Genomic DNA, 12,221 nt, shown 5'->3' with positions numbered 1-12,221 from the left:
CGCCGCGCCGCCCCTCGCTCAAACATCAAGAGATATCTCCCAGGGACAGCTCGAGAAGAGCATCATTTTGATCCGTCACAATCCCGTCCGCCTTGCTTGCATGTACGTTCGGCGAGCTCCTCTCCTCTGGGCACCCGCACACAACACCCGCACCGCCCGCGAACCCTGACCTCTCCACCCAACCCGCCACGGATCGCGACCCCAGACCGCACAACACCGCCTCCTCTTCTTCAACATCTCAACGCGTCCCCATCATCCACCTCACCGCGTCTTCACCCTGACTTCTCTCTGACCGTCACAACTTCCAAATCCACGAGGCTGAACCCCAGCCTTGCAGCCGATTTTTTTTGTTTGAGGCTTACATAGCGCGGCACCTCTCCCCCTCGCCGCCGCCGGCATGGTAGGCCGCAGCTTTTCGCCCGCCGTGGTCCCCATGTCACCACTAACCACTGTGAATGTTCAGGTGCAATTCAAGCGCAAGCCGGTGCAGTTTCTGCCCGTGCCTGATATTGATGATGAGCAGCAGGAGGTGTGTCTACTACCCACCCCCCTTTTCTCCTGAATTCACCCCCTGGTCAATTGAATTGGTTTCTAACTTTTTCTTGCTACTAGGTATGGCACATCCCTCAGACCGGCGAGGTCTTTACCACCTATGAAGACTATCTGAACCGGTATGTCAACCACGTCCACTGCTTGTCTCTGACTCCTCTGATTTTCAAAATGCTAACATTGTGTTTCAGGATGGACTTTTATAAGCAAGTATGGCACCCTCCGTTTTCCACTCTCGAGTAGCTCTGTCTGCGTGACTAGTTATACTCACACTCTTGCAGAAACGTTTCATCTGTACTATAACCGGTCACTCTGGGTTGAGTTTCTTTGATGCGCTCGAGAGCGAGGTAGGCTTGGTCCGGCTTCTTCCTCCTTCATCCCGGCAACATACTAACGAGGGTTCTTGCCCTGCCTAGCTCGCTAATGCCGCCGAGGTCGATGACATCTTCCCCGAAGCTCTCAAGGGCCCCGTTCTCCGACGCGTCCAATTTTCGACAGTTTCTCGGATCGATACGCTCGTCGATCAGATATACGACGAGTTCAAAAACGACTATTATCCCGGCGAGGCCGTGTTGGTGGAAGTTATAGGCCACACCGAGAAGCTCGCTGGTATTGTCAGGGACAAGACCCGTTTTGGTGGCAAAATGCTTCCCGACGGGACATTGTCAAAACCCTTTGCGACCTACTTTGTCAGTCTGACCATGTCGCCTGCCGAGGAGGCGGTCGTCGACGATGCGCATATATTTCGGGATCGCAAAATCTTCACAAAGCAGGTACTGCGCCAGTACATCAAGAAGACAGTCACGAGAGAAGCTTGGAATGGGGCGCCTTGGCTGGTCAAGGACGAGGTTGCCGAGAAATACCACATCGACACGCGCGTACCGGCCCACCTGCGCTTCGACACCAAGCTCCAGGAGCGCAAGCAGCTCCAGGCGCAGAAAAGAATGTCGAACCATGACTCGAGCTTGCTGTCGGGATCGATTAGCCCTACCGGTCCCGTTCGATTGCCCGAGCTGAAGCCGGCGCCCAAAAGTCACAAATCCAAAGCTCAGCAGGCTGCCCAGGCAGAGCGTGCTCTTCTTAGGGCCAAGCAGCAGGCGATGCAAGCCAACGGCAACACGCACGAGCCTGGCCAGTTTATGCATTTGCCACTTCCTGGGAATCCGTTCCAGTTTCCGATATCCTTCCGCGGTCAGATTCCACCACCAATGGTACCGCAAACGCCCGAGCCGCCACCGCCCCCACCTCCACCAAAGTATCCCATCGAGGACCTGCAGCTGAACCTCAGGGGCCATGTGAGGCCACAACTAAAGTTTATGTGCAAAGACACGCCCGTCGAAGTGGATGCCGAGTCCAAATCTCCCCTCAGCGAGAAGATTCTCATGAAGAGTGTTGGCCCGTTGTTGGAGACTTGGGACACTCTGAACGTGTACTGCGAAATTTTCAAGCTCGACTCCTTCACATTTGATGACTATGTGGAAGCCATGCTTGTTGCCTCGGAAGAGGTGCCAGTCGAGCTTTTCACAGAGATTCACTGCTCCGTCCTCAAGATCTTGGTGAGCTCTGAGGCGGAGGGTGGCAAAGTCCAGATCCAGCTCCCAGAGCTCGAAGAGGAGGAAGAAGAAGAGGAGCCGGAAGAGAGTGCGGCACCGACTCCGGAACCAGAGCCCCAGCCATCCGGGCGGGCCACCAGAAGCAGCATGGCCAAGTTGGAGGCGGAGCGGCTTGCGGCAGAACTCGCGGCGGCAGAGCAAGAGGAGGCGGAGATGGACGATGCGCCGGGGCACCGTGCCGAAGAGGTGCTTCAGGGCTTTGACTGGATCGAGCAGCTGAGGAAACGCAGCTTCAAGGATGGCGGCTGGGAGCTCATCATAGTGGGGCTTTTGCACCAGCTGTCTAAGAGCGAGCGGCTCAAAGCTAGCTGTGAAGAGCTCTTGGAGCAGTTGGTTCCGGTCGACATTGAACCCAGTCGGGAGACGGTTCGGCGGAACTATGCCACACTTGATATCAACTATCGGGTGCAGGCGCTGCAGATTATTTGCATGCTGACTGCTGAGACGAGGGCCATCCGTGGGTACATGGAGGACTGCAGCGAGACCATGACTGCTTACCGAAAGGAAAAGATTGAGTGGCAGAGGAAGAGGAAACAACTGTGAGTGGTCCGGAGATGTCTGACATGGAGACTGGATCACTAACATCTTTGCAGAATCGAGGAGTTGAAGAGTCTGAATGATCAGCGCAAGATCCTCCTTCCAGATAACCTCCCGCCAAGCCCACCTCTGGAGCCTACCAAGGTCGCCATCATAAATGGAGACGTCAAGATGACTGATGTTGATGACCTCCAAGCTAACCACACATCTGACGAGATTCCAGACTCTGAAGAGGATGGCCGGAAGCTCCGGCGGGGGCACGACCGTGCCGTTGAGCGCAAGCGCAAAGCCGAACAGGAAGCCGAGCGCAAGGAAAAGGCCGAGGCCGCTGCCAAGGTCCCTAAGCAGTCCAAACAGTTCACTAAGGTCCTCAGAGACATTCAAAAGAAGGAGGACGACATTGCCGAGTGCGAAAAGGAGATTGCCATCATCGACAATGACCTCCGGGAGGCCGACTGTCCCAGAACCAGAGTCCTGGGCAAGGACAGGTTTTGGAACCGATACTACTGGTTCGAGAGAAACGGCATGCCGTATGGTGGTCTGCCAGACAGCTCGACAGCCGAGGCGGAGTACGCCAACGGTTGCATTTGGGTGCAGGGGCCGGATGAGCTGGAGAGGGAGGGTTACATCGACACGAAGGAGGAGTATCAGGAGGAGTACAAGGCCAAGTTTGAGATGACGGTCCCAGAGCGGAAGAAGCTCGAAGAAGGCAAGACCAGCGTCTTCAACGCCCATCAGTGGGGCTACTACGACCGGGAGGAGGACGTCGACAAGCTTCTCACCTGGCTCGACCCCCGCGGCGTCAACGAGCTGAAGCTCCGCAAGGAACTGGTCAACTACCGCGACAAGATTGCGAAAAACATGGTCAACAGGAGGAAATACCTCGGCATCGACGACACCACCGCCGCTCCCGCCACCCCAACAGAGGAGTCTGTCACCAATGGCGCCACAGAAAAGAAGGAAGAGGAGACCGCCTCTGTCAAGGAGGTGTCTCCGGAACCTCACAAGGGAAAGAGGAGCACGCGGGTCAGGCACTCGGTTCCTGCCGCGCCGGTTGAGGAGGAAGAGGAGGAGGAGGAGGAGGAGAAGGAGAAGCCAAAGTATAGGTGTCTGAACTGGACGAACACGACGGCGATGGAAGAGATTGGGCACTTGCACAGTCTTGAGCCGCCGCCGGCGAGGTCGAGGAAGCCGACCAAGAAGAAGGAGGCTGCTGCTGCTGCTGCGGTGGTGGCTGAGGTGGTGGCTGAGCCGGTTGCTAATGCTACGAGGGGGAAGAAGGGGGGGAGGCAGAGTATGAAGTGATTTTTTCTCTAGTCTGAGAAGGGGTTGTTGAAGAAAAAAAGCTGTTCATTATCCTTTTCTCTCTCTGTCTTGAGTTTACAGCGGATGGCATGGGCTTTGTTTGTGCGTGTGAGGTTTAGATGTTTAATTAGGGGAAAGGGGGCATATTTTGCATGTCGATGGTGGATTGGCGGCGTTGATTTTATAGAGTTTTTGGTTTGTTTTGCTTGTTTTTTTATGTTGAGCTGGGTAGTTGGCGCATCATCAAAAAGGTTTTTATCTGGGGGAAATCAAGGGAGGAAAAGGCAAAGGAGGAGGTTGGGGATGGGGATGGGGAGGAGGAGGAGGAGGAGGAGGAGGAGGAGGAGGAGGAGGAGGAGCGTTGTGTGTATGTGTTTTGTAACAGGGTTAGGGGTGTAGTAAGTGGGATGGGATGGGATGGGCGGGTTAATAAATAGATGGAATACATCATACATACAGGTCGTACATACATATTTACATATATTTCCGAGGGAGTTCTCACTGTATGTAGGCTTGTTGTCTGTGTAGAAACTTATCAATCTGTCAAAAAGAACATCTTGATTTCACTAACCCCCTTTTTTTCTCCTCGATTGTTGTTCTACACTCAAACCTCCTCCAAGGCCAACCCCACCAAACCCCCATGCAACAACCCCCCCCTCCCCATCTCGACCACCTCACCCAACAACACCTCCACCTCCTCCCCCTCATCAACAGCCAGCACCCCCCTCGCAGAGATCAAAACCCGAGCCACAACAGCAAAAACCTTTTGATCGCTCGTCCACCCCAACGGTCCATCCTCTCTTTTTTCCTTCATCACCTTCACCACCGCCTTCAGCCCCTGCACAGTCCACTCCTTCCACTCTTTCAAAACCCTCTCCCCATTTTTGTTAGCCTCAATAGCACCCACCAACCCCCTCCTCCACTCCCTCGCCTCTCTAACCTCGTCAACAAACAAATTCTGCTCCTCTGCTGCGAATAACGCGTCGTCAAAGTCGAGCGCCTTGCCGAGTTTTGTTTCCGCTGGGAGGTTACCAGAGGTTAAATGGGAGATGGCAAGGGAAAAAAACTCTGGAGTGGGGAGGTGAGAAGGGAGGAGGGAGGTAACAAGGGTTTTGGACGAGATGTTTGCTGTTGCCGGTTGGGCCGTGAGACTGGACACCGCGAGCGCGGCAACCTCGCGGATTTCGTCGTCGTCGTCTGTTAGGGCTGTGTAGAGGGCTGAAAAGGCCGGCAGGTACGCGGTTCGGAAAAGGGGGGCGGGGATGAGGGAAAAAAAGGTGTGCAGAGAGAAAGCGGCGGTGTGGCGGGTGTCGAATGACTTTGGGGCACACAGTTAGTGGGTGATGAGAAAGGGGATGGGGGAAAGGGGACTTACATTGTCGACGTGCAGAGAATCTGAAATCAGAGCACCCCAGTTACGGAGTCTTTGGTCCAAGTCTGGGAGGTTGTCTCTGTGGCAAGAGACGAGAATGGCCATTATTGTGCCGCTTGTTTCGGTGATGGCCCAAGATAGCTCTGGGTTGATGGACCACTTTGTGAGGTCTGACCAGAGGGTGTCGAGCTGGGACAGGGAGGGCAATTCGGAAGTATGCCCGTTGGAGAGCATGGCCGACATCAGCGCCCCGAGGTTGGCGAGTGACACCGCGCGGACCTCAGGGGCAGGTGAAGTGCTGCAGACCTCAACACACAACTGGCAAATCTCTGACCGGACCCTGGAGTTGTCATCCTGCGCCTGGGAGAAGGCAGCTGGAATGGCTTCGAGCATTCGGCTGGCGACGTTGACATCTCTAGCTAGCAGCTCGACAAGGTAGTTGCGGAGACCGGCAACGTCACCGGACGAAGCTGTTTCGTGGACTAGTCCGAGAGCAATCTCCATCTCCAACAGCGCCGAAGCTGGGCTCCCGGTCTTGGTTGAGATCTGGAGAGTGGAAGCCAGCTTGTCTTCGGTCAGACATTGAAGCTTGATGAGCAGGTTGAGAATCTCAAGATAACCCGCTTCCACCTCTGGGCAGCGTCCAAAGACCTCGCTTTTGGTAGCAAGAATCTCCACAAGAGACTCTGCCCAAGCATTTTCTGTCTTTAGGTCACTGCCCAAGTCTGACTTGCGTTCAATAACAAATCTCGCTGTGAGAAGAGCGCCATGGAGCCGATTGGACGAAGTGCCGGCTTGCTCAAGAAGCTTGCCAATCTCAGACACCCAATCCTCTCTCAACAAGAAGGAGCAGAGGGTTCTGGCAGCAATTTCACGAACGTGCCAAACCTTGCTGCCAAGATAGTTTTCAATGCGCTTCCGCAGCTCGCCTCTGTGCTCCTCTGGAGGGCCAGCACGACGAATGATGTCAAGAGCGGGGAATACCGCTTCCGCAGCGGCAGAGTTGGCCAGCCCCGCGTCGACATCGTCTGCTTCAAGAAGGCCGAGAATGATATCTGGTAGTTCCGGATACTTGTTGTACGAGATACGAACAGAGTTGCCGTCCCAACCAGATTCAATGATGGCCTTGCTCTCGCCGGTGCCGAGCAGACAATCTATGAGCGCTCTCAGAAGGAGAAGGCCACAGTTGCGGATTGCCCAGCTAACCTCTTGTCAGTTTTGCTATCTTCATATTCACGGCCTATTTCGACGAACTTACACTTCAGACTTCAGACTGGTTGAAGCAAGATGCAGCGTTCTGGCCAAGTAACCCTCGGCGCGCTTACTGAGAAGCGAACTCCTGAAGATTTCTCTCAGGCAGTTGAGGGCGTGAACTTGCGGAAGGTTGGAGCCATCAGTCTCAGCTTGCGTTACGGGTTTCTTTCCAATTTGCTCGAGGTTGCCGTAGACCTCGTCGAAAGACGGAGAAGAGGCATTCGCCGACAGAACAGCGGCAATAAGAGATGGAATGCCTGCCGACCGGCGAGTCGTCGATGCTTGGGTCATGATGCACTCTACTGCCCCCTTTAAGTAGACAGATCAGCAGCCATTCTTTCGACAGCAAAACTTGATTACTTACCTTGTACCAGTCACGAAGAAGATCAGCCTCTTCATCAGCGTTAGGGTACACAGTCTTCAGATTTTGGGTAAGTTGGCAACAGTTCGTAAAAGTATACGAGACTGTAGAGAAGGCACCACGATGTCTCAGCTGAGCCAGTTGTTCAAAAGTCAGGTAACCTGTCTTTTTGAACACCTCTAGAGGAGGAAAAGGCACACCGGCCACTGCCTTCAACCGTAAGGTCCCCATGATGAGGCGCAAGAGGTTACTAGGAACGGTTAGCAGGGTTTGCACGCAGGGCAAGATGACCGTACCTAGACTCGTGGACCGCGCGGAAGCTGTAACTAAGAAGGTCCTTGGTGTCCAGGCCTTCAATGTCTTCCATTTCTTCGGGCAAATGGCCTTCCGGGGAGTCATCACAAAGAACATGTTTGACTGCCAGCCATATCCGTTGCGCTCCACCAAATATCCGCTCTTGAAGTTGGCGGAGGGCTTCTAACTCGGTTTCAGCGTAAGTTTGCTTGGCGAGCACCTGCCAGACATAGCTGAATAGACATGTCAGTACAACGCCCTGGCTTCGTCATGTTCGTTGACTTGCCTAATTGCTGCAAAATCGGCATGAACAGGGCTCTCGATTGCCGCATGTCCTAAATCTTGTTCCGCTTTGGAAATCTTGGCTTCAATACCACTGATAATTTCTGCCAGGTACTGAATCTGCAGCTGTTGGGCATTCAGCCAGCTGCATGAAAGACCCTGAGCCCGAGCGGCTCCATCACCATGGTCAGCTCGCCCAGTTCTGTCAGCCAACGCATTAGCCCGTCCACAGAAGCTTTGAAGCATGTCGAGGAGCGTTTCTGATCTCCGTGATTGGGCCACAGGTCTAGCTATCAGTTCTTGTGGTATCAAACTCAAGAGTGTCGAAGCAGCCTCTCGGACGTCGTCGAAGGGATCCAACAGAAGATCGAAAAGAAGACGAGTCCAGGTAGGATCATTAGCAATCAATCGGATCACATCCTCATCAACAGTATCGTCTGTAGCAGCGGCGTGCTTTCCAACTCTGACGGCCAAAAGAGCAGCTTTCACAGCAGTAATATGGCGCTGGTAGGACGCCGTAGGTATCAGCTCGTCTCTGAGAAAGCCTACATACCACTCTAGGAAGTTTTGGTGCGATGTAAGAACGAATTTCGCTTCGGAAGCATCCCTCAGAGCAGCTTCAGGACCCGCCTTCTTCTTCTTCAGAGGTGGCTCGGCATTACCGCCAGCGGCGAGTTGGGATTCCCGGTTTGCAAAATCGGCCAAACTTCGTCGAGCAACGGTGATGATGCTCTTTACACGCTTCAGCAGATTCTTGGTGAGTCCAAGGACCTCGTTACGGACTTTGGCATCGTAATCCGCGTGAAAGGCGGCCAGGTATGTCCTTAACAGGCTGAAGGCATCCTCTGAAAGAGGCTTGGTGGTGGCCTGGGATGAGACCACCAGGGACAGAGCGCTACATCTCACCGAAATGGTGGGATGGCCAAGCAGTGTCCCCAAAACTTTTGAGTCCAATGCAAGGTATTTTGACTCCTCAGGCTGGCTGGCGGGCTCGTCCACCAGACCAGTCTTCTTGCCCAGCTCCAAAGTAGCCAGCTGAAGTAAAATACCCTGATCGGATCCTTGCTGGTTGTTAGAGAGCTGCTGCTTGTTGAAGACATGTAACAGTCTCAAAGCCGCAGCTTTATCGGCCTTGAAGATGGCCACCAGCACATAGTTTTTGATGTCTTCCAAAATCTCTGGATTCTGAACAAGGGCATCTTGTAACCATTGCCGCCATAACTCAACGTCGAACCCTGTGGTGGGGTCCAGTGCCGCAGCGCTGTCTAGACCGCGGAAAACATGAACGATGCATTTTCCGGCCAGAGGGCAAACATAGGTAAGTTCCATCCAGGAAAAAAGATGGAAGACGAATGATTTCCAGAGCTCAAGACTCGGCAGAGAAGCCACTGCTGGCTCTACCTGTTTGTAGGTCAAAGCTATGTCGTCTAATGAGACCACGCGCTTGCTGAGGAGATGCTCAAGACATTGAAGTCCTGATTTTGTCAATTGCTTGGGATATTTTCGAGTGATGATTTGGACGAGCGTTTCCAGCACGCGTCCCTTGATGGCCCGTCCTGTCTCGGGGCAAGGGTTGTCGGTGCAAGCCGCTACAAGCACATCCAGAATCAGGCGCAGGGCCCTGTGAGGATCGTGTTCGTACCACTCCAAGTAGAAGAGGAAGAGCTCCAAAGTGAGAGCCTCTGTGGTGGACCACTTCTTCAAGGTCTGGTCGCTAGACTTGAAGCATTGCTGAACAAAGCTGCACAGCCTGACGCAGGCGTGACCATTTCCATGATATTGGCGAGCCCGTGAGGCATCCTGGAAGAGTTTCTGGAAAAGGGCCTCGGCCAGCCTGTTGAGGGTGTAATCATTAGTGAAATGAATTGCCTATGTGGGTGAGATACAGGTACGTGAACATACTGGGGTCTGGTTTCTTCAGGCCGACTCAACAGCCATTTTGAGATGGTGTTTGCATTTTCAAAGATTTCCGGGCCGAGTCCAGAAATGAGTGCATCGATGCTGCCGTCTGAGGTCTGCCCCTCCATGCTTGGCAGGGTCTTGATAAATTTATCAAAGAAGGAGGGGTAGTGAAATATGAAAGCTCAGAGAAGGTGCGATGATGGGGTTCCCAACGAACGTGGTGAGAATAAAAGATTGTAGAACTGCAAGAGCCTCAAATCGCCGGCATATAGCTCTCTTCCCAATAAGCTCAAATGAGTGTATCCTGGACTTGAATATGCGACAGCCAGAAGAGGGAGAAATTTTGGGTGTTGTACGGGGATAGGGTTGTCACGGCTCACCGTGAATTACAAGCACCTTCACCTTGCTCACCTTGGTCTTGGCTGCCGTCATTATGGGAGAGCTAATACAGCTTACAACGCTTACAACACTGAGTTGAAGGGGACTCTCCAGGTTTCAAGTTCATATTATCATCTAATTGACCAGAGGCATAGAAGAACGTAATTCGCTCTACCTACTTCATAATACATATTGTCTTACGTCTTCCAGCGGTAGTTGCGTAGATCTCTACACGGGTGCCAAGCCCGAGCCAGTGCACGGGCCATCCTCATGGCCGGTAAATTTTTTTTGGCTTTGACTGCTTATCGATCGCCGCCGACGTGACCCCCAACCCGGCAGCTCTCTCCCACTCAGACCTCAGCGCACCAAATCCCGTCTTGCGAACCCGCCGTGTAGACGCCCACCCCGTCGTACAGCACCCGCTCCATCCAATTCGGCTTCTATCTTTGTCACCTCTCGGTCCGGTTTATCCCTCCGCCGCCAAAATGTCTCTCTGGGATACCCTGACGGGCAAGAAGTCCTCGTCACAAACCCCCTCATCGACTGCGCCGCCACCCACCACACAGTCACCACCCACCAGCACCGGCTATGCCTCCTCCCCAGCTCCCTTCGACCCAACCCAGGCCCAGGGTGTTGAGCAGTTCCTCGGCACCTCTTCTTTCGCCGACCCAACACAACTACATGCCTTCGCTGGCATCGACAAGGACACACTCGACTACCTCAGCCTCGAAGACTCTGCCCTCACAGACCTCCCCGGTGGCCAGTCGGTACTGCCATCCCGCGGCTTCACAGACGATCTCTGCTACGGCACCGGAGTGACCTACCTGGCAGGTCTGACATTAGGAGGTGCTTGGGGTCTGCAAGAAGGATTGAGGAGGTCGGCCGACCAGCCGCCAAAGCTGCGGTTGAACACGGTGCTCAACTCGATCACCAGGAGAGGACCTTTCTTGGGCAACTCGGCGGGTGTGGTGGCTATTGTGTACAACTGCGTCAACTCATACATTGGCTACGTCAGGGGGAAGCACGATGCTGCCAACATGATTCTGGCGGGTGGCATCAGCGGCGCGATTTTCAAGAGCACAAGGGGTCTCCGGCCAATGATGATTTCGGGTGGTCTCGTGGCCTCGGTGGCTGGTCTCTGGGCGGTAAGTCTTCCTTGCGTTCCGATTTCTACCTCAAGAAGGTTGAACTAATTGTGTTGTAGATCACCCGGCGCACATTCTTCCCCACAAGCCAACCGCAACACAAGGAGCTCGAGAACCTTTAAAGCAGGACCATGTTGATCGTGATCGCACTTCCTACGAAAATAAACGAGATGACTCGATGGCATCTACGGGAGCCCTTGTGAGCTTCGCCGACGATAAATCTCTTCTTTGATCGACCCGAGATCGCAGCAGACTTGCCTCGAAACTTGGTGCCCGGCCCACCTCGCGGTTGCTATATGTAAATTCAGCTTACGGAGGGCTCGAGGGTGATGTGTACGAAGATGAATGTGGGAAAAACTCGGCCAGGGGTGGTACCTAGGGTGGCGGACGGGTTTATGCATAGCGCAAGGGTATTCTCTCCTCCCAATGGAAATTGTATAATAGCGGTGTTTTGGTGGTCATATAGAATCATTTGTTCCCTCTGGGGTGAAGGGACAGGACGAATTGGTATGTGGCATATTTTGATCAGCTTGGTGGCATTTTGCCGGACTATTTTTGGGTGTTATGGTGCCAGGCAGTCGAAATGTCTACTGTTATATATGGGAGGTCCGGATCGAAAGGGGTTGTCTGATGCCAAGGTGACACAATTCAGGGGTTTTAAGTCCTTCCATCTGGCATCAGGCAGAGATTCATAAAATCCACAGAGCTCATCGTGTGTTGTTCGTCGACCAGAGTCCACTCAAAAGACCTTCTTCCAGCTCTCCTTTGTGAATCTGAATAGCTGTAAAATGGCCCTCTGAACAGCTTGATGACTACACAGTGCTATCAGCGACAACACACGATACTCGCTGGCCGGTGTGACCAAGACCTGACTGCTCCCGTGGTGCCTTCCTTGCTGGCTGATCTCCGCACTGTGCTATGTCTTGTGATCTGAGGTCGTCCTGAGGATTTGTCTCCTTTCTCTTCTCCGCCCCCAAGTAAAGTCTTCAAAACTCACATTTTGATCCAACCCCAACCATCCACCCACTTCGACGACATGTGCCTCCCCTGCTGGCCAATCACCAAGACAACCCACGAGCGCGGGAGCAACCAGCGTAGCAATCCCCAACGCTACCGCTGGCACTGGAGCCGCACCAGAAACATGTGGATTCTTCGAGATACGGTACGTACGCGGTGTTGATAAGGGTTAGTTGCTCCCAGCTGGCACCTCCAGGCGGCTGGGAGAGCAA

At 53.7% G+C, this 12,221-nt stretch overlaps 4 protein-coding genes across 4 annotated transcripts; 3 read left to right on the top strand and 1 right to left on the bottom strand.

The window, feature by feature from the left end:
• Nucleotides 1-397: 397 nt before the first annotated feature.
• QC762_705340 (uncharacterized protein) lies at nucleotides 398-4,397 on the top strand (the record flags this gene model as incomplete). Its single annotated transcript, XM_062893385.1, has 6 exons — nucleotides 398-400; nucleotides 464-529; nucleotides 613-759; nucleotides 831-896; nucleotides 966-2,701; nucleotides 2,756-4,397. 6 exons carry the CDS (start codon nucleotides 398-400, stop codon nucleotides 4,002-4,004), a joined length of 3,267 nt encoding a protein of 1,088 aa, XP_062739183.1. The 3' UTR covers nucleotides 4,005-4,397.
• Nucleotides 4,398-4,608: 211 nt separating this feature from the next.
• Nucleotides 4,609-9,972, bottom strand: QC762_705330 (uncharacterized protein; the record flags this gene model as incomplete). Its single annotated transcript, XM_062893384.1, has 7 exons — nucleotides 9,470-9,972; nucleotides 7,539-9,401; nucleotides 7,288-7,518; nucleotides 6,995-7,241; nucleotides 6,635-6,939; nucleotides 5,380-6,577; nucleotides 4,609-5,322 (listed from the first exon to the last, which is right to left on the bottom strand). Exons 1-7 carry the CDS (start codon nucleotides 9,592-9,594, stop codon nucleotides 4,609-4,611), a joined length of 4,683 nt encoding a protein of 1,560 aa, XP_062739182.1. The 5' UTR covers nucleotides 9,595-9,972.
• TIM23 (Mitochondrial import inner membrane translocase subunit tim23) lies at nucleotides 9,807-11,624 on the top strand. The gene is made up of 2 exons (XM_062893383.1): nucleotides 9,807-10,992; nucleotides 11,052-11,624. Exons 1-2 carry the CDS (start codon nucleotides 10,333-10,335, stop codon nucleotides 11,112-11,114), a joined length of 723 nt encoding a protein of 240 aa, XP_062739181.1. The 5' UTR covers nucleotides 9,807-10,332; the 3' UTR covers nucleotides 11,115-11,624.
• A 404-nt stretch (nucleotides 11,625-12,028) lies between these two features.
• Nucleotides 12,029-12,172, top strand: QC762_705310 (uncharacterized protein; the record flags this gene model as incomplete). Its single annotated transcript, XM_062893382.1, has 1 exon — nucleotides 12,029-12,172. One exon carries the CDS (start codon nucleotides 12,029-12,031, stop codon nucleotides 12,170-12,172), a length of 144 nt encoding a protein of 47 aa, XP_062739180.1.
• Between the last annotated feature and the right edge of the window lie 49 nt (nucleotides 12,173-12,221).

This window comes from Podospora pseudocomata, chromosome 7 (genome assembly GCF_035222375.1).
Source record: "Podospora pseudocomata strain CBS 415.72m chromosome 7, whole genome shotgun sequence".
In the NCBI taxonomy this organism is placed as follows: domain Eukaryota; kingdom Fungi; phylum Ascomycota; class Sordariomycetes; order Sordariales; family Podosporaceae; genus Podospora; species Podospora pseudocomata.
The sequence above is the reverse complement of the archived record's forward strand: the minus strand, read 5'-3'. Positions and strand labels throughout refer to the sequence as shown.

What these genes read in the sequence shown, in the direction of transcription:
- TIM23 (XM_062893383.1), top strand. Translation starts at nt 10,333, where the DNA reads ATGTCTCTCTGGGATACCCTGACGGGCAAGAAGTCCTCGTCACAAACC. An exon ending in CGGTGGCTGGTCTCTGGGCG is followed by an intron (nt 10,993 to 11,051) that starts GTAAGTCTTCCT and finishes ATTGTGTTGTAG; the next exon opens with ATCACCCGGCGCACATTCTT.